This window comes from Egretta garzetta, unplaced genomic scaffold (genome assembly GCF_000687185.1).
Source record: "Egretta garzetta isolate BGI_Z169 unplaced genomic scaffold, ASM68718v1 scaffold112, whole genome shotgun sequence".
NCBI lineage: Eukaryota > Metazoa > Chordata > Aves > Pelecaniformes > Ardeidae > Egretta > Egretta garzetta.
The window spans coordinates 695,217-721,579 of NW_009258884.1; the positions used below are offsets into that span (position 1 = coordinate 695,217).

At 39.5% G+C, this 26,363-nt stretch overlaps 1 protein-coding gene across 6 annotated transcripts in view; it reads left to right on the forward strand.

The window, feature by feature from the left end:
• BCAS3 (BCAS3 microtubule associated cell migration factor) overlaps positions 1-26,363 on the forward strand; it is a 384,390-nt gene that overhangs the window by 42,887 nt on the left and 315,140 nt on the right. For all 6 annotated transcript variants that reach the window (XM_035889526.1, XM_009633926.2, XM_035889529.1 and 3 more), the window contains 2 exons: positions 10,533-10,640; positions 14,749-14,825. In XM_035889526.1, coding sequence (XP_035745419.1) covers positions 10,533-10,640; positions 14,749-14,825 — 185 coding nt within the window. The remainder of the gene's footprint in view (positions 1-10,532; positions 10,641-14,748; positions 14,826-26,363) is intronic.

The window sequence follows — 26,363 nt, forward strand, 5'->3', positions numbered from 1 at the left end:
TACTTGCATATTGTACACACAGATGGCTGTACTGCTTTTTGTCTGGTGGTCATTTTGGCACAATCGCACAAGTCAGAGAATCGTAGAACTGTTTAGGTTGGAAAAGCCCTTTAAGCTCATCAAGTCTGACCGTTCCGCTAACCCTGCCATCCCACCACTAATCCCTGGCCCTCAGCACCGCGTCTGCCCGGCTTTTAAATCCCCCCAGGGATGGGGACTCGACCACCTCCCTGGGCAGCCCCTTCCAGTGCCTGACAGCCCTTTCTGCGAAGAAATTTTTTCCTAATGTCTAACCTGTTATGGGATTCAGGATTACACCTTCAGCCCCACCTGGAAAGTTCCAAACAGAAAGAGAAGTCCCATCTTTCTTTCTTTCCACACACGAACAAACAATGTGGTTTTCTTTTGGGATGTCTTTTTTTCGTATTCAGGCTGAGACTCGTAGTTTACCTGTAACAAAATGGTTTCCGCAGAGTTGATGACTTTTGGAAAAGATTTCTGTTCTATGCCCCTGAGACTGTGAAGACGGTGAGGTAAGAGGATAAGATGGAACTTTTTTTTACTAGACTTATAGGCTTGATCAAAATATTTGAGGAAGACACAAGAGTGAAGTTTGTATCTCTTGGTATTTGCACAAATATTTTAGTGCTGTAGCAAATAATTTCCTCTCATATTTAAAGGATTAGCTTTAGTAACATGTGCCTAAGATTGGTACAGGTTTTTCTGATTTAAAACTTAAGTGCTTCCATGTTTTTTGCAATTTGTGGTACACTTAAAATGTCTCTGCTGCTTTGTGTTTCGTTGCTACGCACACATTCTGGGGAAGTGTCACTTTCTGAGAAATCTTACTGTGCTTGTCCTGATTTTGGATGAATCTGTTAAGTACGTGAATGAAAGAAAATTACTTACAGAGCTGAGTTTTCAAGCTTTTATTGTGAAAAGTTGGGATGCAGAGAGCCAGGGAGTTTTAGGGGACAAGATGGTGAAAGTCTTAATGAAATCTTTTTCTGCAGCAGTGTTTAAGGAGTAAATAGTGCAATCTGTGGGTATTTTTTTTTTTTTTAAGAGTTTTCATTCTGGTGTGCATCCTTCAGAAAGAAGGTGAGAATACTGCAGTACTGAAGAGAGCTCAGAGGAGGACTGCAAAGGTTGGACCAGGGGCTCTGAGTAAGGCCAGGTTGGACGGGGCTGTGAGCAACCTGATGTGGTTCAAGGTGTCCCTGCTCCTGCAGGGGGGTTGGGCTGGGTGACCTCTAGGGGTCCCTTCCCACCCAAACCATTCTGTGATTCATTCTATGTTTCTAAGGGCTGGCAAACAAACCTTACAACATAAGGCTTAAAAAATCTTTTTCACTTGATTGCAGCTTAATTAGTGCCTGGATTGCTTTGGGTGCTTACTGACTTATGGAAAAGGTAACTGCATGCAGTGAGCTTTTTTGTGTCATTGACAGGGACATAAAAGCTGAAAAGCAGAGTATGTACAAATTCTATCTTGCAAAACCAAGTAATTTCATAAAAAAAAAAATATCTTAATATTGGAACAACTTACCGTAAAAATGGAGGACTTGTTGTCGCCTGGAGTCTTTTAAGACAAGATTAGGTTGTTTGGTAAAAAATAATTTCTTTGAGCTTCTGGGACATTTTGTGTTCGGGAAAGAGATGATCCTTCTCGTACTGAAACCTGTTAATCTGAGCAAACCTTCAGGGGCCTCGAGGAGAACAGAATTGCCTTTGTGGTCTCAGCGTGCTAATAATATTACTACCAAGATCATAATCAAATCTCATGCCTCAACTTTCCAGTGTAAAGGTTCAGGAAGGAATTTTTCCAATATACATTTAATTAACTCGGTACTGTGTACTCTGGTGGTGTTTTGCTTTTCTTCCCCTTCTGTGAAGCGTCAGCAAGCAGCCACAGCTCGAAGAGGTTACTGGATAATCCTAACGGCTGCACTGCTCCTTAGGGACTTTTACTGGTGTCACTGTCAGGGTCCTCCTCATTCCTATAGGGGAAATAGCTTTTTCTTTACCTGTAATTTATTGGTAAATCTGATGCTTTATAGAGTAGTAATTAAAAAAAAAAAAATATTTTCCAGAGTAAGCCTGCTGTACAGATCATTTGGGCAGAACTTGTTGATGTGGCTTAACCTGGCAGGCAGCTGAACACCACCCAGCTGCTTGCTCAGTCCCCCAAGGATGGGATGGGGGGGAGAATTGGAAAAGTGAGAAAACTCGTGGGTTGAGATAAAGACAGTTTCATAGGGAAAGCCCAAGCTGTGAGTGCAAACAAAGCAAACAAGGGATTCCTTCCCTGCTTCCCATGGGCAGGCGGGGGCTCAGCCATCCCCAGGACAGCCGGGCTCCATCCCGCGTAACGGTGACTTGGGCAGACAAACGCCATCACTCCCAACGTCCCCCCCTTCCTCCTCCTTCCCCCAGCTCGATGTGCTCAGCACGACGTTATATGGTGTGGGGTACCCCTGGGGTCAGTCGGGGTCAGCTCTCCCGGCCGTGTCCCCCCCCAGCTTCCTGTGCACCCGACAGAGCAGGGGAAGCTGCAAAGTCCTTGACTTTTAGTGTAAGCACTGCTTAACACACTGATGCTTTACTTGTTGCTATCAACATTCTTCTCATACTACATCCAAAACACAGCCCTATACCAGCTACTGGGATGAAAATTAACTCTATTGCAGCCGAAACCAGGACACTTGCCCTGCCAGTTCCTTGGACTCGCTGTCACTTTTCGCTCTCCCGTCTTCTACATGTGACCTGTTGTTTGGTGCCAGGGCTGAACTGCTTTTAAAGCATTTTGGCTAGGTATAAGAATAGATACCTAGGTGAAACTTAATGGCCTGCATTAGACAGGAAGTCTAGGTGATGTAATGGTCCCTTCTGGCTCGACAGTGCAATAAGCTGTCTCTTGTAAAATAAGTTTGGAAGCTGTATTCTATTTAAGGCACTTGAAAATGTAAAAAAAAAAAAAAAAAAAAAAAAAAGTTTAAATGTTTCTGTAAATGTTAAATCCCACAGATTGCAAGCTGGACTTAGTAAGAGATGGTTATATTATTACATATAAAAATATATTATACGTATAATCTTATATTTATAAATATATAATATTTTATCGAGTATTATCTCGGTACAAGTTTTAATGTTTTTATCTCTTTTTCTTAAAGACAGTGAAAGTAGTTAGAAATAAGGCTATTTTCTATGTTGGGTCTGCTGGGCTTCATAAAATGATTACAGCAAATTGCATGCAAATAAATAAAACACCACAAGGGAAATGTATGAGAAGAATGAAAAATGGTACCAGCGTGGCCATAGTAGAATGGAAAGTAAGGCTGGGAACATGCGCTGCGGTAACAGGCCTACGCTAATGATTATATTCTTTAGAAACAGCAAAAGGTTATGTTTTTGAAAACTAAATTGTACTTCAGAATAGAATAATAAAACCAGTCACCTGGCCTGATTTTGAAACACTGAAATTAAAATAGAGCTGCTTTTGTTGTGAAACAAAACTTTAAAGTTAACAGACAAATTGTGACAGAATAATTGTCAGACTTTTTGTATTTATCATCTATTTTTATGTAAACTAGTGGTAACTATATGGCTGCGTGGTGACAGACAGATTGCTTTGGACTGGGAGTACGTGACCTGCTGTCTGAAGCTGGTTTAGTGATTGCTCTTGAATTTACTGATCTGCATAACACGTGCTAGAAGGCTCGAGGTTTCTCCTAAGTTTAAATGTTACTAGCCTTTCCCAGGGAATGTAATTCCATTTTGTGGATTTTTGACTTTTTTTTTTTTTTTTCTATCAGTTGGTACTCGTGTGTAAGAAAAGCAAGATTTGGCCTCCAAGGTATGGAAATAGCATTTTCTAGCTGCTAGGAAGCAGTGTTCTTTGGTTGCTGCAGTAACAAATACCATTTTAGTCTTTAATAAAATAAATTAGTCAGCTATATTTAGCAAGACATTTTGTGTCATTTTTGTCATAGCTGGGTTTTTTGTATCTAGCTCCAGAAGGTCACGGACACCGTTCTGTTGAGGTCAGTAGAGATTAAATTGGGCCGCTCCTGTATAATGTGCAGTAGCAACTTGGACCGTTTCACAGCCCAATCCCATCAAATTTGAATATGAATTTGTTGAGTGTTGTTTAAATAAATTGCCAGATAACACCTGGAAGTATCAAAACTGGAATGGTGATTCAGTGAAAGACTTTTTTTGTCCTATGTTATATCAAGTATGCTGATGAGTAGAAGTCATTTTTATGCTGCTTTTTCCCGTTATAGAAAACTTTGTGTTGCCTTGCATGTTAAGAAGGTCAAGGGGTAATGGTTTTAAACTAAACCAGGGTAGGTTTAGACTAGGTATAAGGAAGAAATTCTTTCCAGTGAGGGTGGTGAAACACTGGAACAGGTTGCCCAGAGAGGTGGTGGAGGCCCCATCCCTGGAAGCATTCCAGGCCAGGTTGGATGGGGCTCTGAGCAACCTGATCTAGTTAGCGGTGTCCCTGCTCACTGCAGGGGGGTTGGACTAGATGACTTCTAGGGGTCCCTTCCAGGGTTGGACTAGATGACCTCTAGGCATCCCTTCCAACCCCAAACATTCTATGATTCTATGATGGAAGAGGAGGAAGAAATGTTGGGGGTTTTTTTTAATGGGGAAACTATAAAAGAGAAGGAAAGGGAACATTACTCCAGAAAAGCTACTACTAATATGTGCAATACTTGTCCTGAGTAAATATAGAAAGAAACTGCCTTGTAAGGGTACAGAACAAGGCAGATGTAATGTAATGCTTTGTGTAATTAGAGAAAGATGGAGCTTGTTGTAATGCAGCTTCAGCAGGCGAGAGGGACATGCAGCATACTGCAGAGCGGCACCTCAGACAAGGATCGGCTTATCCACAGCAGCTGGAAGCAAGAGATTTCCCTTGCTCCATCCCGGGAAGTCAAGTTACCACAAGGAGACTCCGGGTAGGGAACGCTGTAGTAATTCTCTGCGGACTGCTACGTTGTCTTTACTAAACGACGTCAAGGCATAACGATGAAATCAAATGCGGAGGTTAACTAACCTTCAGAAGAGTTTGGACTGCTACGTTGTCTTTACTAAATGACATCAAGGCATAACGATGAAATCAACAAATGCGGAGGTTAACTAACCTTCAGAAGAGTTTCTGGAGCAAGCTTTGGTAGGCTGCTTGTAATACTGATGGCACTCAGCATCCTTCCAACGTCATGTTCTTGAGGAGTGGTGGTTCTTTCTGTATTTGTTAGATCAGTCTGTGTGATCTCTTCATGTGATCTCATTGGTAATCTGATACAATTTCACCTTTTTCTCAAGTTTTCATTCATTTTGTCGTTTTAATACATCAACACGTTGGCTATTAATGGTAATTAATTGTTTTCCAAAAGAAATTTGCAGAGTTTGTAGAAAGGAGTATAAGTGATGGAAAATATTTTTACTGTAACAATGTCCTCTCTAACTGTCTACTTTTCCCTAGTGAAGGTGTAAGTATTATTTTAGCCATTTTATTACTATCTACAGTGTGTTATGATGTCATAACGTCTGTCATTGTTCCCAAATGATGTCATTGTGCATCTCATCAAGCTTCTGTTGTATACATATAGAGTAAAAAAAGTAGGTGGGTGGAGATGCTTCCCTTAATCTCTTTTTCTGAAGGTTCTGGCCTTACCTTTTGTGAAGGTGCTATAAAGGTATACAGTCCTGCACTACGTTGGCCGAACAGCTTTCATCCTGAGATGACTTTTTTGTTTGTTTGTTTGTTTAAATGCCACAATTAATTGGAGAACGCCTCACGTAAGGAATGGCTTGTAAAGGCCTGGCGGTCAGCTTTTTCAGCAAAAGCTCTGTTTCAGTTTCATGCCTCAAAACTTCCCCCCCTTTCTGGACTCAAAAGGCCTTTCTGTAATTGATGTCCATTCTCTCTTCCAGGGGGATGGCGTTCATCATGTGGCAGAGTGGGGAGAGGCAGCAGGGAGGAAAGCAAACACTTGTGAGCAGGCTGTGTAAAATCTTTCTAGGCACAGAAAGTTTTGGCCTCATGTTGGTTCCATCAGTCTTCTCCTTTTCCCCCCCGCCCCGTATAAAAAGTGTGTGTTTTGTGCAGTGTGTTTGTCTCTGTATGCAAACATTTTACACAGAGCTTTTACAAATGGTGTGACTCATTGCTGGCAAATCTGTGAAGAGGTGATAGTTATGTTGTGATGCAGAAGCACAGATGTACTAAAGTGCCAGCTGCACGTGGCATCTGTTATTTTTCTTCTATCCCTGCACCGCAACACTCAAATAGAAGAAGATACAAGAACCTGACTGCTTTGTATATTTATTAATGCCAATGTTTTGAAGTCGTTGGTGAATTTATGCCTATTACCTTTTAAAGAAGTTGTTGATGTCTCTTCATTAAGCACGTATTTTAACAATCAGGATGCATATCAAAAATTTGTCGATCATCTGTGGGAGAAATGTGCAGGAATTTTATTTGTGGCAGACTTAATGTTATTACCCAACTGCAAAACCCAGTGCTTTCACATTCCTGTCTTAACCTCTGCCATTTATGTGATCATCACTGGTACGCTGAAATATGATCGGAGGCCTTCTCATCAAGGAGACTTGCATGACCCTTCAGTTTATCAGAAGAAAAGCTTCTTAGCTAGAAATCTCCTTGGTTTATTTTCTCCCCGAGGATGGTAGTTTGCTAGCCTAGCCTGGGATAGGCCATCAACCAGTGCATTCCAAGCACATTTACTTCGAGCGTCTCCGTGATCCTCTGAAGAAATGGATGTTCGTTACTGTCTTCCTGAAACACAGCAAGATGTGGTAACTTTGGTTTCGTACAGTTCTAAGGTTTCGAGAACTTCCCACTGTCAAGAGATGCTTTTGCAAGTTTGTGGGGCTCCGTCTTGGAGTCGGTGGTGGGTTTGGTGGTGTTCTGTGGTAGTTTGAATACTTCTGGGTTTGTAGCTGAAATGTAAATGTATTGATTACACTAAATGTTATTTTTTTTTGTTCTCATAGGTGGTGTCATTTTGAATATTTAATATTGGATTGTGTATTTTTTTGATAATGTAGTGAAGAAAGTTATGTACAAAGCATTATGCCTAAGTAAATTTTTTTAGAGACCCTGCAAAGGACTCCAGGGCGTTTATCAGTAATGATGCGTTGCATTACTGAACACACTAATTCTTTATATAATTAAATGGTGCATCTTGCTTAGTGTAAATCTTCCTGCTATACGGTAACATAGCAGCATGATGAAATACTGTGTGTGGTATAAATGTTATGGAAGAAGGGAAACACGTTCATCCTCCGTTTTTGATTTTTGATAGGTTTGGGTTCAAATTCTTCTTAAATAATGAGTTAAAAGGAGTTGAGATGTCCAGCTTTTACAAGCTATATGCAGGACTCAGTCTCGATTTTTGACTTTAAGAATGTAAAGTTCTGTTCTCACTGCAACTGAGCCTGACTTCCCCTGCAACGTGGGCCATGGAAATCCCCGAATTCCGTGTTTCAAGAATGCTGGGAATTGGGAGTAGATCAGTGGAGGTCATGAAGAGTCCGAGAAAGCAGCGTTGTGCTGCAGCTCCGTGGTGGCAAGCCGGTTCTAGCTTTTGCAGCCCTATTGCACATCTCTTCTTGCTCAGTTCGTGTGCTTCTACTTCCTTTGTTGCTTCCGTGCTTGTTAGACCTTTCACTGAGCCCTTTCGGTGAACTGACCTGGGGGAGAATTCCCTCTAGAGGAGAAAGAAAGGACAAAGTGTTATTTTTTCTGTTGATGTAATATGCTAAAACAGGTCAATATAGAATCCATTGCACATCAGAGGCTGGGAAAGGAAAGCGTGCAGAACCATTGAGCCTGAGCTGTTGGTATCACTGAGATGGAAGGGGGAAGGGGAGCTCTTGTTGCTGCTTGCGAGTGGTGCAGGCTACTCAAGGTATTTTTATTATTCTTTAAGTGCTAAATGAAATCCTTAGATCTGTGTCTATAATCTTCATTCTCATATTCTAGAAGAATTGATCTTGCTGCTAGCTGAGGAGATAGAAAGGAAGTAAAGAAAGACCACTGAAAAGGCTCATACTTCTAGGATGGTTGAGAAACAAAATCTTTGGAAAAATTCACTTTTCCAGCGTTGGAGAATCCTTGCTATATAGGGTTCTGTTGAACAATGAAATTAAAATCTTTGAGTTCCCCCCCCCCCAACAAGCTGAAAACTTGTTACTGAGGCCTCATAAAAAAAGAAGTTGACGTGGATCTCAGCATTCCTTCTTTAGGTACGCAGCTTTGAGAGTAGAATTTCTAAATTTAAATTACAGTAATTTAATGAATGTTGTGTCTCATGAATTGAGAGTCCTCAGTAGCAAGTGAGGTTCATCAGCCGTTACTTTGAACAGGGAGAGGAACTAAAATAACCAGAAGGAAATGGTAGGGAGAGAAATCTTTTTCTAGTGATTGAAACTTTTTTTTTAACCTTTCTACCTTTGAAGAGATTGCCAAAGAAAGAGCAAGCGCTTGTGATTCCACCCTTTTATGTCATAGTTGGTGGATAAAGCACTTCACCAAAAAAATGGGACTTTCCTGGGAAAGCATCCTCAGCTATCTGAAGACTCGGGATAATGCTGAATTGTTATGGAACAAGAAAGCACTACAAGTGTGACTTTTTCTGGCTATTGCCATTTGTTTGTGCTGATCAGGTCCTAGGAGCATCCTCAAATGTATTTCACCTTGTCTTTGTATTTATCTCAGAAAATAAAGATAACATGCATATTATTTTCTGATTGTAGATTGCAGTGTACTGTGGAATGAAAAGAAAGATAACACTTGGAAAGAGGACTTTTGAATTGAGCTAGGTAGAATTTCAGAGTACTTCTGACCTAGTCCATGCAACTACTTGATCATTAGCACTTGAGTTCAAGTTATTGGATTTAGCCAGTGCGGTTAAAAAAAAAGCATTGGTAGAATGGTCTTGCCACAATCATCCAAAAGGAAGGTACGACATGGTGATAATTATTCATTTGAGTGACAGGGTTGTTACCCATAATTTTGTTGGTGCAATACACATTAGAAGGTACAAACTCTTGAGTTGTAGTCATGGAGTTAGCTCTGTGTCAAGTCAAACAGTCAAAACGGAACTGTTCAACACAGGCTTCTGTGGAAATAGTAATCTGTATCAATTCTGCTAATATAATTGTAGCTATATCAACCTCTGTGATTTATGTTTTGAAATAACTTAAATCAAAAATACTTAAATCAAAAAAAGTTTGCACATAGACCTTGCTGTGGTTTTCTGTGTTTTCTAGCAGCAATGAGCTTCTAATGTAAAGTAACTAGACTTGAGTCTCACTGTTTTAAAAGTGTTTTTGAAGGGCCTTTGAAGTGCTTAAAAGTAATAAATAGCACCCTCTAGTTATTAGCCTAGGTATGTGCCTAGAAAAATGTATATTTTGGGAAGAATTTCAGTAGGCAAAATGTCAAAACTTTTTTTTTTCTATTATTTCTTTGACGGTTGCCTTTTGTGCATATATTATTTCTCTGCTGCGTACTTATTGTATTTACCATTTCATTATCCTGAGGCATTTGAGGTAAACTGTTGGCATTTATACTCCAGTTCTCCAGAAAATTCTCAAGCAGCTTGAGCAGATCCAAAAGACCAGCAAGTGTTGTGTCAGGAATTGTGTTAAACTCTGTAAAATAAAACAGATATGGGCAAGGGGAAACACCCTCTTTTACCAATACTTAGTATATGTTTGTACAGCTGGCAATTTGTGCTCCTTCTTATTCGTTGACCTAGAAGTAGCCAACATTTTAATGCGTTCTTGGAGGGGAAAAAAGGTGTTATGGAAAAGAACTGCCACATCAAAGCCTCTCCTCAGCTTGTAAAATGGTTTCCACCACTACCTTCCTCAACCCTATCGGAACACTCAGCACTTTCTCCCTCTCAAAAGAAAGCAAGCCTTTTTATTAAGAAACAGCCTTGGAGTTTTATTTATCTTAAAATGATAAAAGTGACACAAAGCAGTTGAAGAGATCTATATAGTTCAAACAAAAGTCCATCAGAGATGTAATGTAAATTCTGTGTAATGTGTCTCTATCAAGTCAAGTCATATGATTCAGCTGTTGCGTAGGGTGAAATAATTACTCCCTTTAGAAAAGTGTTACTCTGCAAAATATTTTTTTTTAATAACTAAATAGAGTCAAAAGCTTCATGCCTATCAAATGGCTTCTATTTTGCTGGTCAGATCTGATGTTCTGAAGTCTTGTTTGTGACAAAGGAAGCTAATTGCTTGATAATTACACAGTACAGGTTCTTGACCATTGTGGATATCGTAATTCAGTTTTAATCACACCTTCCCTTAATGTAGAAGGCTTATATTGACCCTTTGTTCTCCAGCATTCTGCTCGTATTGCTGGACTTTTCATTTAGCGTGCTAAATAATATAGGGAGGTTGAAACAACTTAAAAATAATTTAAAAAAAAATAAATCCTTCTTTCCTTTAAAATATTTTTTAATTCATTTTAGCACAAGCCCACCTTACTGCTGTGTGGACCTTTATTCTTTGCGAACGGGAGAGATGGTCAAGTCAATACAGTTCAAAACTCCTATTTATGATCTGCATTGCAACAAAAGGTAAGGGTGTTTACTATACGTTCTTTCTGCATGTAGAATTTTGGTAATGAATACAATTTCTGGTGTATGTCCTCCCTGACTTTATTATCTTGACTTTCCTGTAAGCATAGCTTTGGGTTCTTGATTTCTTGAGTAATGTTTCAGTTTGAGTACGACAATATGCTTCTCCAATGGCTTTCATTTAGGAAGCTCAAAATATCTTGCATCTGAAATCAGTTAAGCTTGTTTCAGTTGTGATGAGGGTGAGCAGGAATTGTTGGAATCCTGTATCATCCACCTACAGATGGACAAATGGGATCATCCAGAGTTTAAACAGTATAGAGAACTACAGAGTTTGTCTCGTCTCTGTGTTCCATTGTTCTGCTGTATATATTGCCTTCCTGCCCATCCAAAAATATCCTAACATGCACTCTGTGGCCTACAGAAAATAATGTTCCTGAGAGTCAAATAAAAAAGCAGCATCTCTTAGTTGGGGTAACGTCACCTAATTTCTGAGAGAAAATGGCTCAGAAGGCTGAGCATCAGGTTGAAAATACCTTGTTTGCATAGAATCCTGAGTTCAAATTTTTCTGAATTTGAATTCAGATCTTCATCTCGCCAAGACACACAACACTGACCACCCTTGTAGTTTACTCCATCTTTTTAAGACGGAAGAGAAAACCCTGGCTCCCTACATGAGGATCTTGGCACTCCTGATGAGAGAATTTGATGGCATTGACTTTGGTTAAAGTTGATGATTGTACTGCTTTAATGCTTCCTTCCACCCAGCTGTTACTGTTAATTAAGAACAAAACATCAAAATGATACATTCTACATGCTTTTGTATGGCAGCAGGTATCGTGCTTGTATAGGTGAAGACCGTAGAAGAATACGAGCATGTATTGAACTCATGCAGCTAAGGGAAGTTAGCAGTGTTGGAGATTGGACGGGGAAAAAAAATAAAAGAAAAAACCCTCACCAACCCTAGAAGCCACAGAGGTTTTGTCCAACAGACATTTGTCTGTCACCGTACCATCAAAATCTAAACATTAATGACTGCACTAGGTCAAGTAGAAGTTACAGAAGAAAAGTAGTGCTACTGAACAAACACCTTTAATACCACAACTGATCTTACAACGAGGAGGATATTTTGATGGTGTAAATGTTTAAAGATGTAAAGGGCAGTAGTGGTTTGGTTTTATTTGTCCCCATCAATCTGCTTATTGTAGGGTGTGGGTATGATTGTTTTATCAAAAATAGTTTCACTGAAGTAGTGGAGTTGGTGAGAGTTATGTGTCATGAATAGGTCACTGTTCCTTTAAAAGCTGTCAGGAGTTCAGTACTTATCTGTGCAACTGTCCCTTGAAAAATTTAAAGTTCCCTTGTGTACAGTGTGATGATAGTAAATCTTTCCAGTCTGGCTTCCTAGCAGAAGAAAAATCCAATTGTAAAAACAGTCAAAAAGCAAATCATCATTCAAAGTCTCTCCCAAGGAAAAAGTCTTTCCAGGTGCTAATGTTTCTTTTCTTAAGTGGTAAAAATGGAAAAGCTACTTCAAAGCTCTGTGGCTGTATCCAGGGTAGCTGCTATTCTGGAACGTATCAGATTCTGTTATTATCCAAGGAAAGCTCACTATTTCACATTGAAAATGCATTAAATGTGGCCAAGTGCAGTGCTAATGGTGCGTTAACCGTACTATAGACTAATGGAGTCCAAAATTTGAATTTAAAATAAAACTTGAGTTGCAGAAGAAGGGAAAACTGTTTATTATTTATGTATTTCTACTCTAGAATTGTCTGTCTGGTAGGTTTCAGTTATGCAGAAAGGCAGTACTATCTTCAAAGAGCAGAAAACAAAAATCTACAGGATTGGGAAATATTACAATCAAATATACATAGGTTTTGTATATACATATAAAACACTTGCACATGCATTCAAAGCCTTTCATTATTCATTGGTTAACTTGCTTTTAGGCCTTGTGGAAGAAGTTAGAATTGATACATTTTCTTTTGTTTTTCATCCGCTGCAGTTTAAGCAACTGGAAGATAAGTTGTTTAACTAAAACTACTATTTTGTCCAAAACTAATATTAATTTATGTATGCAGAGTTTATAACTTTTAAAAATTGAGATTTATAAATTGGAAGGGGGTGGGCAAGCATCTTTTTTTACAATGAGAGCTGCAAGTAAATACAAAATCCTACGTTAATTTCTTGTATAACTCAACACATCTGAGTCTTCCTTCACAGAATCACAGAATGGTTTGGGTGGGAAGGGAACCCCTAGAGGTCATCTAGTCCCACCCCCCTGCAGGAGCAGGGACACCGCTAACTAGATCAGGTTGCTCAGAGCCCCGTCCAACCTGGCCTGGAACACTTCCAGGGATAACTCCTTGTTGAGTTACATGTTCTGCCCCCTTTTTCTGGCAACTAAGCTGCTCAATCTGGAAGCGTCTGTGTGCTTCCCATTCTAGGTCTGCAAATTGGTGAGAACGTCCCTTGATTTCTTCCTTCCTTCCAAGAATTTGTGCTTCTCCTTGTTTCTAGAATGTGCTGATAAACAGAGCAGCGACAAAATCCCAGGATGAGATGTTACTAAACCAGAGAGTCCTGAAAGAATTGGAGATACAGAACAGTGCTTATAACTTTAATCAGCTCCTGTATCAGACAAATAGAAATTAGTTAGCGTAAACCAGCCTGTTGAAAAGGTTCCGGAGTCATCTTGGGAACTACAGATGCAATCTATGTTATTTGGCAAATGTGCTGGCAAAAATACCAGCAAAATCAAATAGCAGACGCGTAGATAAGTCGTGCCTATTGGAGGAGCATTAGTCCAGCTTTGTAGGTGGAAGTTGTAACTCAGAACTTACTTTTATATCTGAAAACATCAGCAAGCACGTGGGTAAGGTATATGTTTTGATTTTAGTGTAGTCCTTACTAAAGAGTCTTACAGGTATTGAGCTCTCATGGGATAAGGAGGAGGTGTTCTTGTGGCTAAACAGTTAAAAACAGGAAAATAAAAAAAAAGAGGAGTTAATGACTGGTTTTCACACTGATGTGAGATAAGCATCACCCTTTACCCAAGGATATGGTCGAGACTGAAATGATTCATAATCTTTTTAAGCATTATTCTATACTGTAATATGCAATCAGTTTTCAGATAAAGCGTTAGGTGTGTATTTTAGTCATTGAGATGCAATTAATTTTTTGCCATACCATATCTTTACAATTAAAACTATTAAACCAAGATTTAATAAAGTTCCATATTGTCAGCTAATTAAAAAATTACTGTCTCATATTCTTCGTAATGAGAAAATAATCAGGTTCTTAATTTTGTCATATTGCTAAATGTTCAGATAGCTGGATTTTATCTGTTTAGTTGTTGGCTTCCCAGGTGGTTCTTTCATTTCAAGAGTTTAAGAACTTGGGTTTGGGAAGTTATCAATGTACGAGAAGACGTTTCCTGGTTACAAAGCTTTCAAGATGCTTGACTTTCCAAATTGGGCCTCAGTTAATTTATCACCATGTGCCATGCATAGTTATCTTGTGGCTTTTGTTCTGTTACTTTGTTTCAAGCTATGAACAGGTATTTTGTAATTAAGGTGTGTACCTGTATAGTGAATACATAAACAAACACTTGTAACTTTGCTAATTGACACAAATCCTGCTTCTCTCAACACATTTGTGTGCTGATGTTCTTGGCATGAAAAACAAAACCAACCCTGCTTTTTAGTAAATAAGATGGTTTAATAAATTTGCAGTGAGATGGGCAATGGGATTATTTCAAATTTAGCTTGTGTTCTACTGATTGTTGATTTGATTGTTATTTGAGTCATTGAAAGTAATTCAGGATCCTTGCAATTCCATTCTTTCTTTTTAATGGAGCTTTTACTGCAGGAGGTTTATCATAAATATGCTGTGTTGTTCTGTATCAGATCTGTGTACTTCCTGAAATGAAGGTTATGTGGTTGGGACGAGAGAGAATCCTCAATAACTGCCATGTATTGGTAACCTGGCAGTTTATCACTGTAGAATTTATATTGATGCTTTTGAAATAATTACATTTAGATATTGAATCTTTAAACCAATGCATTTAATGTTTAAAGTACACGTTCCATTTCTGTGTTTTCAGGATACTTGTTGTAGTCCTGCAAGAGAAAATCGCCGCCTTTGACAGCTGTACTTTCACCAAAAAATTCTTCGTTACAAGTATGTATAATAATTGGGTTTGGTCTTTTTGCTCTAGTGGTAGGGTGAGATAAAACAGTTCTTATTTCTAAAGCTTCAAAGCAGGGCTCCGGGACTTCATTTGGAGTTTCAGGAAGCCTGTTGTTTAAAAAAAATAAAATAATCCAAGTGTTACTTTGGCACTTTTGCATATTTCCTGTTGCTGTAACTGGTTTCTCCCTGGTGGGAAGAGCACCTATGCTGACATCCATAGGGACCTGCAAAATTCATTTGTTCATTTTGCACAAATGCGTGCAAAAGTTCCAGGTTTTGAGTTTCAGGTTTACGCAAAGCAGCAGTTTGAAAACACATCGACAGCAATCTGCCTGCTTTTCATTTTGTCTTGTTCCTTAGGCCCAGGTACATTGTTGGTTTGTTTTTTGTTTTTTGTTTTTAATGTGTCCTTACTTCAGCAAGTCCCAAAGCTCAGACAGGTCGGTGAAGTGTTGTAGCAGAAAAACTATAGGCAGGTATTTGCCTGCAGGTGCTTTTACGTATTTCTTCCCCTTTATCCCTCTGTACCCTACATCTTGTCTCTCAATAGGAGGCCATTGATCGTAATGGGTTAGTGACTGGTGCTACTGTTTATCATTAGAATAGGCTCTTAAAATCTGGAGATTACTGAGGGATCATAATTTACTTGGGAAGGGTCAGAGTTTTATTAAAAAGGAGTCTGAAATTTTCTGGATGTATTTTCAGTTACAACTGGAAAAGTTCTAAATCATCTTTTTATATTATCTGTGCATTTAAAGAAAAATCCAGTTAGGAGAAGCTGTTTCTTGTAATGGTTTGAAGAAAAGCAGCTTTATGCAGTAATATTAAAGTTGCCAATAGGTGTCAGTTTCTTCCTATACATGGATGGAAGGTACCAGGAATCTGCTGGGGTTCGGCGAAGAGAGCCGAGCGGGAAGAGATTTGTTTGCCTCCTTCTGTTCCTCACTCCTCCTTTTTATTCCACGAAAGAGAATTAGGGTACACGCCTTGCTTGATTTTAGCTCAGAAATAAAGAAACCTCAGTTACGTGTGTGTTTTGACAGCTCTCGTGTTTTTCTAATTCCAGTTATTGTTTGTAGTTTGCTTTTTAAACAAAAAAAAAAAAAGCTGCAATTTGTTTTTAAAAATTAATCCACTGAACTGTATTTTGAGGGTCAGGGATACCCTATTCCTAACCATAACTTTTGATTTGCAGTGCATTTTTGTGAAGCAGCGGTGGCGTTTAGAGAGGATAAAAAAAAGCTGTTGCAGATATTTAGCAAATGATTTGAAACCCCAAACTCCTGAAATGTCACTGTTCACAGTATATTTCTCCAGCTGTGCTGTGTTTTTAATACGAGGAACACAAGATGTTCTCAAGCTTTGTTCTAGCTTGGGGTTCCAAAGCTCGGTTAAAGTTACCCCTCACTCCGCACGGGGCATTTTGGAAAGCAAAGCAAGCAGCTGGAGCTGCTGCCGCCGCAGCCCTTCCCCTGTCGCCACCCCAGCTTCCCCGTGGCCGGTGCCGGGGTGTGACTGGGTACAGACGTGTGGGGTTTTTTTTTCCCCTAGATGAATGGATTTCTCGGACCTGTGCTGGTGAATAGTTGTCCTGAGGATTTGGAAGCTTAGTTGTTTCACTTAATAGCTTATGCTATCAAGCGGGTGTTATGCTCTGGCATGTTGAAGGCTGCAGTAAAGCTTTTGTCTAAGCTTTCAGATTTCGTATGTGCTGAAATCTCTTCAGCCAAAGAGTATATCTTTAAAGACTTAAGTTACTCTGTGTTTGAAATGTGATGTAAATGAGCTACCTAATTAGCTGCATAGATTTTTGATAGTCAGCCAACTGGCTGGCAACTGGACTCTTTTTTCTGTGCTGCCTTTTTTTTTTTTTCTTTTTTTCTTTTTAAATTCAGGAAAGGGCAGTGTCAGTTTAAATTGGAAAAGTAGAAATCCCTGAAAAGGAAGCTTGGCAAAAGGTCGTATAGGCCTCTTTGCTTGCATTATTGGAGCATCCCCGCTCTCCAGGACAGCGAGCCGGTGTCCCATCTGGATCCATCCTGATGCACCTCAGCTGGATGGTGGCAGTAAGGAGGTCACTGGCTGCCCAGAGAATTTTTCAGCATGAAAAGGTTCTCACCTGTCTTATGTGACTGCTTTTGGTCAGAAGCAATGGCACAGAAGGTCAAAAATATTAAATGAGGATCACTAGCTCTTTGGAGATGCTTCTGTTACTGCGTAAACCACTGTGTAGAGAAAGAAAATCTTTTTCAAGAAGATGTGGTGATGATGTGGAAATTGCATTTTACATCCATAGCAACTAAATGGCATGGGAGCCTTAGAACCTCACTGAGACAGCTACAAAGCAAACATAATTAAGCAGAAGCTCTCGTCCATTTTGTCGACTATTTGTAGGTAGAAATTCAGTGCAGGATGCGCAATTAAAAACTGTGGCAGAAGTTCTGAACTTTGGTGTTCCTCAGAAATGCTAATGCAGCTGTGTTGCACATGAGTAGTATTTGTCTTTCTGTTTTTGTTTTTGTGGTTGAATGTGTAGCTTAATATATTGTTGTAATAAATATACCATAAAATATTCAGGATGTAGAACATGGTCAAGTTTGTGCTGCTGTTGGAATGTTTAACTCCTGCATTTCCTGATTTTTCTTGAGCAAATTTGACTTTTTTTTTTTTTCCTGCCTGTGATTAGGTGGAAATGTGCTGATTTGACTTGAATGGCAGAGGGCCAGCACATTTTATCTGTGTCTTCTGTAGCAAAAACTCAGTGTACAGGTGCTCCAGTGTGTAAACGTAAGATAGGTGCTTAGACCTGGAGAGAAAACGTACTGTCGATATTGTAGAGAAATCACCAGGGCATCCTATAATCCACCCTGTGCAGTACTCTTATTTTTAAATGTCTGCTAAGGAAAGGCATAGCATCAGTCTGCAAGAACTCGTGGCAGTAACTTCCACGCAGCACTTCGTTCTCGGCTGTGCTTGGAGCCAACTCCATTTCGTTAAGAAAGGGCTTGCATCAAGGGGAAGATAAAGCCAAACAGTAATTTCACATCCTGCACTGTTTTAAGTGCTCACATGGCCAAACTAAAATTTAAAAAAAAAAATAAAAAAAAAAAATAAAATTGATGCTTATTCGTATATGAGAATGTGTTTCCTTTGATAGCTGTGAATGTCAAGGTGTGGATTTTAAATAGCTGTTTAAATAGTTCAGAGTTTTTATTGCGGTTCACTTAAGATTTCCTTCAGAGCCTTTTTCTGAATACTGCATGTGACTGAATGGTCAGAAACCAAAGTGATGTACAGGCTTTTTTTCCCCTACTTTGCTCTAAACAATAGATGCAGAAAAGCTGAATTTCATTGATTTCTATTACATCAGTGCTCCCTCAACCCTTCTCCAAAAATGCTTACTTAGTGGAACGTTGATGATTATGAATATGGCCTGATGGATACTTTCTTCTCTGTAAAGAATATCCTTCCCACCCCCTGGGCCCTAAGTAAAGATTATCACAGATAACATCATGCATGTGGCATCATCTTTGTGTCCGATAACTAGTGCCTGCTCAGTTTCTCTGGCCCTTCCACTCCTCATATTGATATATTCTCCATCCATTATTCTCTAGGGATGAAGACAGTTATTGCAGCCATTAGCTGGCACCACATTTCTATTGATGCTGTGCAGCTAGAGCCTTAAGAGGTAATTTTCCAGATTTTAGTCAGAGTACTTTATTGTATATAAAGTCTCAAAAGACTTGCCTAACCGCAAGCCAAAAATTATTCAGTATATGTCAAATGCATCCCACCTGCACCTCTCAAAATAAATATAAAACCCCCAAACTAAACTGTGTTTGATACTCTAATTTGCAATTTGGATGGGGTAGTCCTATTTTCACTGACGTTCACGTGCACGAAATAATCTAGTGGTTTCAGTTTGTCACAGGTCTGATCTGGAAATCATCTGGGCTTTTTTGTACGTTTTTGTTAGCTTTGTTAGAATTCCTTTTCCCTGATGGCACACAGGGAGCAGTTTGATCTCTTTGCTTTGAAGTAAAAACACTGGATGTCTTGTGAAAAGGTTTAATGCCTGACGAGTTACATTCTTCAAGGAGTTCTCTTTGTACGTTTGTGATCAGCAAGTGGCATTTATCCTGGCTATCCCACATGGTATAATAATTGATAGGATTCCTGTGGCTGTGGAGGGAGGCTCTTCAGTTCGGATCGAAAGTCCTTAATGCAGGTGGGAAGCCAGCTCCCATTTCACAGGGATTTCTTGATCAGTGAAGAGAAGCCCAGTATGTTCCTGTGAATTGTATACAAGCGGTTTTTATTTTTATACACACACATACACACACACACACACATATATATAAACACACACCCCTTCATGTAATTTGTAACTGCATTCACTGGGAAATGTTCCTTAATGCAGGTGGGAAGCCAGCTCCCATTTCACAGGGATTTCTTGATCAGTGAAGAGAAGCCCAGTATGTTCCTGTGAATTGTATACAAGCGGTTTTTATTTTTATACACACACATACACACACACACACACATATATATAAACACACACCCCTTCATGTAATTTGTAACTGCATTCACTGGGAAATGTTGATTGGATCTTGCTTTTACTTTAATGGTGTTGTTTATAAGAACATTTTTTTTTTTCCTGAATGTGGGAATCGGCATATCACTGTTACAGGATAATGTTGGAATACTTCTTGAAAAGGTCTTTAGGGCACCGTGGTAGATTTATGGAAACGAATGTCTTCGTTGCTTACGGGGTGTTTTGCTATACTGCAGGGAAGTGTAAATACAACAGAAAAATCATGTAAAGACAGAAACAAGGCAGTGGTACCCAAGCCGTGTATCTATCATATCTCCTGGGTTTGACAGGTTTAAAAATTATACGTAGAACAGGAAATGCTGTTTGTTGCTGCGCGAGTTATTTTTATCTAAATCACCAAATCCTTAATGTTAAAGGCCAAAACAAAGCCATCTCACTGACATTGTCCTGTACGGGAACAACAACCTCTATAGGAACATTGGTATTTGTAACTGTCCAATTCTCTGAACAAAAAAAGAAAGTAAACCCGAGACTGAAATATAGCTTGTCCTGAAATCAGTCAAATTTGTGCTAAATTAAACAACCAAGCCTAATAAACATGAAAAGGCCATGGATATTTTTAGTCAAAGCTCTGCCATTGGTCTTAGACCTATAGAGTAACAGTAAAATACTTAAAAATGCTGTGATAGAACTGAAAGGGAAAGGATGTCTGTAGTAATAATAGTAGTAGTAGTAATAATAATGATAGCAATAGCAATAATGATGATAATAAATTAAATCTGTGGTCCTTCCCTGAGCTTGTGTGAGGGAATTCTGTGCTTCTGATCGAGGCGAGCACAAAATGCAGCTCGTTGTGGGGCTGGCTCTGTCATGAACGTGGTGTATATTGCGACTATCGCCCTGCATTTGTAGCTTTAACTTTTTCACTTTATTTCTAGGGGTTTTATTTAGTGTGTTAGTAGTAATAATGCCTCTATGATGTAAAAGAGAAAAGAAAAGGGCCCTGGATGGCAAGCATGACTTCACGGTAGGGTGCATCCTGCTGGTTTGCTCTTGTGCTCCGTTTTTATGGGTGATACTTAAACAGAAGGAAGTACAAGAACAATAGAAGAGTTTTGGAAAGTATGTGACAGGGTGAGAGTAATAACATTTACATAGGGCCTTTCATCTAGAAGGAACCCAGAAGAATTTATAAACAATATTACTTTATACAGTTTATAAACAAATAAATTTGGTTTGCTTGGTGATGCTAAAAAAAAAAAAAAGCCCAAACAAAAAATATTAGATAAAACAACTTATATGATTTGTTTTCCTTGGAATAAACAATGCTGTTGCAACAACAGTACCGCTCTACCCATTATTTATTGTATCTACCCTCCCTGTGCTTACTGTCATGGATCTGTTTTCTGGCAGCTTTGGATTGCAAGACTCAAGAATGTAGTTTTGTAATTTCATTAGTATAAAGTGCTGTGTATTTCGTAAGACCTAAAAAATATGACTAATTGATTATAAGCTACAGCCAGTGGCTGAAACGTAGCTTTAGTAGCTTATTGTAGCTTTTTGCTTAAAAATACACAATACCGCCGCTTCACTGGTTTTTAAAGCGATATCTGGCAAACCTCGAGTGATTAAAGGCAAATAATTTTGGTTGAAGAGAGTTCCGCGTTTTGGAATTTGCTTAAAAATGTGTTTAAAACCCCTGTACACTTAAGATGGCCTATGTCGTCTGTAATGAACCCCTCCGCACACGGCAACAGAAAAATCTTTTGTTTATCCAGTGACCTGCTTTCTCAGCAAGGTTTCTCTTGGTTTTGCCTTGGGATGGAGGATAGCCCTGGCGATCTCTGCCCTGACCAGCGTTCCTTGCTCTTTGCTGGCTGTATCCTATCCCAATGTCATATTCCTCGTCCTCGAAGGAGATGCGATGTCTTCTGTGGTTTGGGATTAGAGACAGAATCCTAAGAAGATTTTATATCTGTACTGCCCATGCCCACATGTTGTGTAAACACTCACACGGAGAAGTAGCTTGAAATAAAACTGGACAACACTACTATGTGCTCCTCACAGATACAAGGTGTGGAATATCCATTTAAAAAACCCAAACCTAGAGTCATCGTGAGGATAAATCTTATCACTGATACCAAAAAAGGATGAGTGTGTATCAGTGCAGGGGAAATTGGAGAGAACTGGGGAAAAGAAAGCAGTGAAAATTATGGAAAAAGGAAGTTTTCCTATTAAACTGACAGAGGGGAAAAAAAAAAGACAGAAAAGAGCAAGTTACGAAAATGGTTTTCATTAAAAAGTAAAAACGAAGTCAAGATAGAAGGGATGAAAGCCTGGCAAATATCACAAACAGATTTTTAAAATTTTTTATTTCTTTTTCTGGACTATAAAAATAAGTGTAAGAGAATAAGAGTTCTTATGATATGCTGTGAAATTAAAAAGCAACTGGTATTGTCTTCAGATAAGCATGTTGGGATGTGTTTGAAGAAAAGCCATGTTCTGGATGCTTCTACCTTGGCTTTTTCAGTCCCTTTTAGCTTTGCTCGTTGCATATTAATTTGCAAGTTTACCGCATGTCGCTTTACAGCGCGTTTTCGTGAGGTCGAAGAAGGAAATACGGCTGTGCTCTGGGTAAGGAGCCGCATCCAGTTGTGAGTAAACCGAAAATAACTCTGATTTAGCTCCGACAACTTCTGGCTGTTAGTGTCAGATTTTTCTAGAGAGAAACATTGCCTTCTAGTGCCTATTTAGGTCTGAATACTTTGCCGTGATAAGGTTGTCTTTAGCTCTCCATTAATGGAGCCATTCAGGCTGTGGAGGATGTTTCTGAAGAAGGAGCAAGTGAAAAAAATTACAGCCCTAACTATGATAATGCTCACTTTGGGGGGGGGAAATTGTTATTAAAGTGCTGGTCCTCCACCTTGTTGTGGTTTAACCCAGCAGGCAGCTAAACACCACACAGCTGTGCTGGGGCGGGGGGGGGAGAAGCAGAAAAAAAAGGAGAGGAGGAAAAAAAAAAAGTAAAAATTAAAAATTAACTCTATCCCAGCCGAAACCAGGACACACCTCCACTGCATATTTTTTTAAACAGGTCATGTTGGTATGTGTGATATTTGGTCTATGTGCCAGGTCCCTTAGAGCACATGCATGACCCATACTTCATGAATGAGAAGGGCCCATCTATAGAACACATCTGGATATACTGAGTGGACTTGTGGCCGTGTTGTGGGTAACGGAGATGCGCAGCTCTGGTCCGCCTGAGGAACTGAGCCATTGAAAGCGTAGATGTCCATGGTCGTTCAACTGCCTCTGGCATTCCAAAGTGTGCTTGGATGGGAAGTACCAAACTGCCGAGTTCTTATGGATATCGGGAATCCCTGCAGTGTTTAGCCCCCAACTCTCTATCCCATGCTGGGCTTTTGAGTTCATATGTATCCTCATATACACACATATATATATTTTTAAGCTATTTTCTCCTCAAAAAGCTGTGGAGCTTGATGAAAAGCTGCCCCAATACAAATGGTTCAAGTTTTCATAGTGGCATATTTTGTGATTTATTGGCTTAATCTCTGTTACAGCTGACATGATTTTTAATGGCCCTGTTCCTCTTCACAGTGTTTTCCCAATGCGTAGTTTGTTTAAAGCCTAAGTGGGAGGAGAGGAATGTGTTGCTTTTCTCTTCTTGGCTGCCGGCTGTGCATTCACGCTGCCATTGAAGCTGGAGGATGAGCTTTTTAAAACCAGTTGAAGAAAAAAGACTGGAGCCTTAGTCTTCTGTAGGAGCATAGATCAATGGAAAGATCCAGAGTCAGAGAAGTGCATATTTGCATGAGTTTTCAGAATGAGTTGAGGATGTGATTTTTATCTATCATGGACATATGGATATGAACCTCCAAAGGGTGGTAGAGATTTTCATAGGAGTAATTGAAAAATAATGTAAAATAAACATGTCTTCTCTTTGCTTGCTCATGAAGCAAACATTTGTATAGCTCTTTGGAGATCTTTAAGTAACTTCTTGGATTCCTGTATTCTCAGTAAAACCAAATATATAAAGTCAGCACAGCAGCAAGAAAGCTAAAACCATCTTTGAATCCAAATAATCATGAAGTACACGCTTATTTCAAATTATAGTTTTATAACTCAGATATTAAAAAGAAGTTGGGAAGGAACTAAGGAATTGTAACGCTGAAGAATTTACCTATGGTACCTTTTGGATGTAGGTAAAACTTGCATCTTGGAAATGGGAAAACCAAGGTACAGAATCTGAGGCTCCAGGGTGCTGCCTGTGAAATCCTCGGCTCTCAGCCAAGTCCCAGTTTGGGGGGAGCCTGGAGCCCGTTCCTTACCCATCAGCCTGGTTTGGGCCAGCACCGCTTGGAGCTCTCGGGCTTAGGGACTTAATTGAGGTAGCAGAAAAACTTGCATTTCAATTCAGACTTGCAAAATAGTGGTGTTCTGCTTTTGCCTTTTCATGGTTTTGAAGGAGCGCGTTTCCTCTGTGTGTCATTACAAAGCACAGCGGGAGAGGGTAACTGTGTGCTTAAAAACATTTCAACCCGTTTCCAGTAGGTTTTCACCTATATTTCTGCAGATGATCGTCCCAGTAAAGCTTATTCGAAGATCAGATGTTTTTTAGTACTTGCTTGATTTGCTGTACTTTTGGAAGGACTTTCCCCGAGTGATCTTTTCTTGGATGACCTCTCCATACTGTCATTAAAACTTGGAAACTTTGGTCTTCTTGACAGTTAGTTCTGCATTCTCATTATGTTCATTCCTATTGTAAACATGCGAAAATTGCTGCCGTTGTTGCTTAGAATGGATTTTTCCTCAGTTGTTTTGAAGTTTAGTAGAAATAGAAGTTAATCTTTAAGAGAGTTGGGCTGGTAACGATTGGATGGCCGAGCTTGATAGGTCACGCTGTGTCTCTCTTTTCATTTGCCTGGTAGATGATGTTCTGCTGACTCCAGCTGTTTTTTTGGAAAGCAGAAAAACAATTTGCTTTTCCTTCCCATAAAGTATAACCCTTTGTTTATCCTTGTACTGCTGCGACTTTCCAAAATGCAGAGACTTGCAAAGAAAAGAAAGGGAGGAAATAGCTCTTTTTTTATGCTGTTTTTCGTGTCGGAGAGTAGAGTTTAATACCAAGTTGAATTGTTGACCTCTCCGGAGGTTATTATTAGCGTTGGCTGATTTGTGTGCGGGGCTGTGTCTGATTGACTGAGTCCAGTTCGCGGAACAAACTACCTCCCGCGGGTTTGGCGAAGACATCTGCAGTTTTTCTAAGATAACTTTACACTTTTTATTTGATGGATTTTTTTTTTTTATTTGAAGAATAATACATTTTGCAGTTCTTCATTTACTTCAGCTGACTGAAGTGATGGAGAACAGCTCCCTTTTCCAAGCAAGGTGTTTCTTTTTGTTAGGAGTTGTTGAATTGCTTGGGTTCCCTCGCTGCAGTGCATCTGTTGGCCAATGTTCCCTTTGCTTTCTGCTGCAAGGATCTTACGAGGTGCTTGCAGAGTTTGGGAAATGCAAGTGGCTGATTCCAAAGTCACGGTAGAGATTTATATGATGAGGGCTACCATCTGACAGCCTTTAATGATGTATTTTATACATAAAAGGGAAGAAAAATAAATAAAGTTGGGGGGACCTGAATGTCTTTACTGACCCAGGTAAGAATTGCCGAAGCAGAAGTCAGCATTAAAACCTTGCTGGTCCTGATCTATAATGTCATCGGAAGAACACGTTTGTATTTACAACCTGGGCTTGTATTTACAACCTTTTTTTGCTTGCTTTGTTCCTTAAGAGGCTCTGGCTGCCCACATTTTATGCACTTCTGGAATGCAATAACAATTGTGGCATCATCTCTTCAGAATTCGTTTTCCTTCCTGAGATCAAGGCACTGATAAGGCCTTACAAAATATTCACTTGGTTTTTGCTTTCCTGGCCTGAGATGGATTTAATTGGATGAATTGCTGCTTTTCTCCTTCCATTGCTTTTGTGACCTTTGAAATAGCTTGCTGTGATCTTTCGAATTTTGCAATACTCTTGCTGCTCGTCTCTAAAAAATGAAATAAGGAGCTGTTTATCTTAGCCAGCACGAACAGGATAGCAGCTGGTTCTGCACGTGCCCAACAAAATGCCTGCAGAAGTGTTGTCCAACGTCAGTTTAAGCTTTACGCCTACCTGCTATGGTTACCACCCTCCTGTGCACCTTTTTCACCAGCTTGCAAACCTTGAAAATAACGCCATTACATTTTTAAAAGTCTGTTGTCCTCATTAAATGTTCTGGACAATTTGGGGGCCTGTTTGAAAAGACCCTGATATTTGCAAAAAGAAGGTTTGCTTTTCCTCACTGTGGTCCAGGAGTCTGACACAGGAGAGTTGGGGGAAGCAGAAGCTTAGCTAGCTGTATCTTTTTTTTTTTTTTTTTTTTTTTTTTTTTTTAAATATGTTGTTTCTCAGAATGCCGTGTAGGATTTTGTGCAATAAATTGCAGTTGTTGGTTATATGTGTGCTTCTCAAATGCTGTTTGCCTGATCTCAGTGCTCCTTATGCCTGTGATAGGGGATCAGCTAAGCGGGGCTCCTTTAAATGAGACACACATGTCGTAAGTTTTTAAACGTTTTGTTTCTTGGCCAACCAGTGAGAGAACATGAATTACTAAATGGTCTGTATGAGCCTAAGAACTGATGAAAATGGAGATTAACCATTCGCTTGGTAGTCTGCTCCTTCCCCCCGTTCTCTCCCCCCTTACACAATATTTCTTTTTTATATATATGTTTTAGTGTACCAGAGTTGATTTGGGTCTAGTAAATGGCGTTACGCTCGTGGCTGAAGGCCTTAGTTTTCTAGCTTAAATTTGAACACTCAAGCTCAGATCTTGTTATCAGGGCCCTAAATCAGTAAACAGATTTGTGGCTTCATCCATCTGACTTTGGTATCTGAACTTCCAGACTCTTACCTTG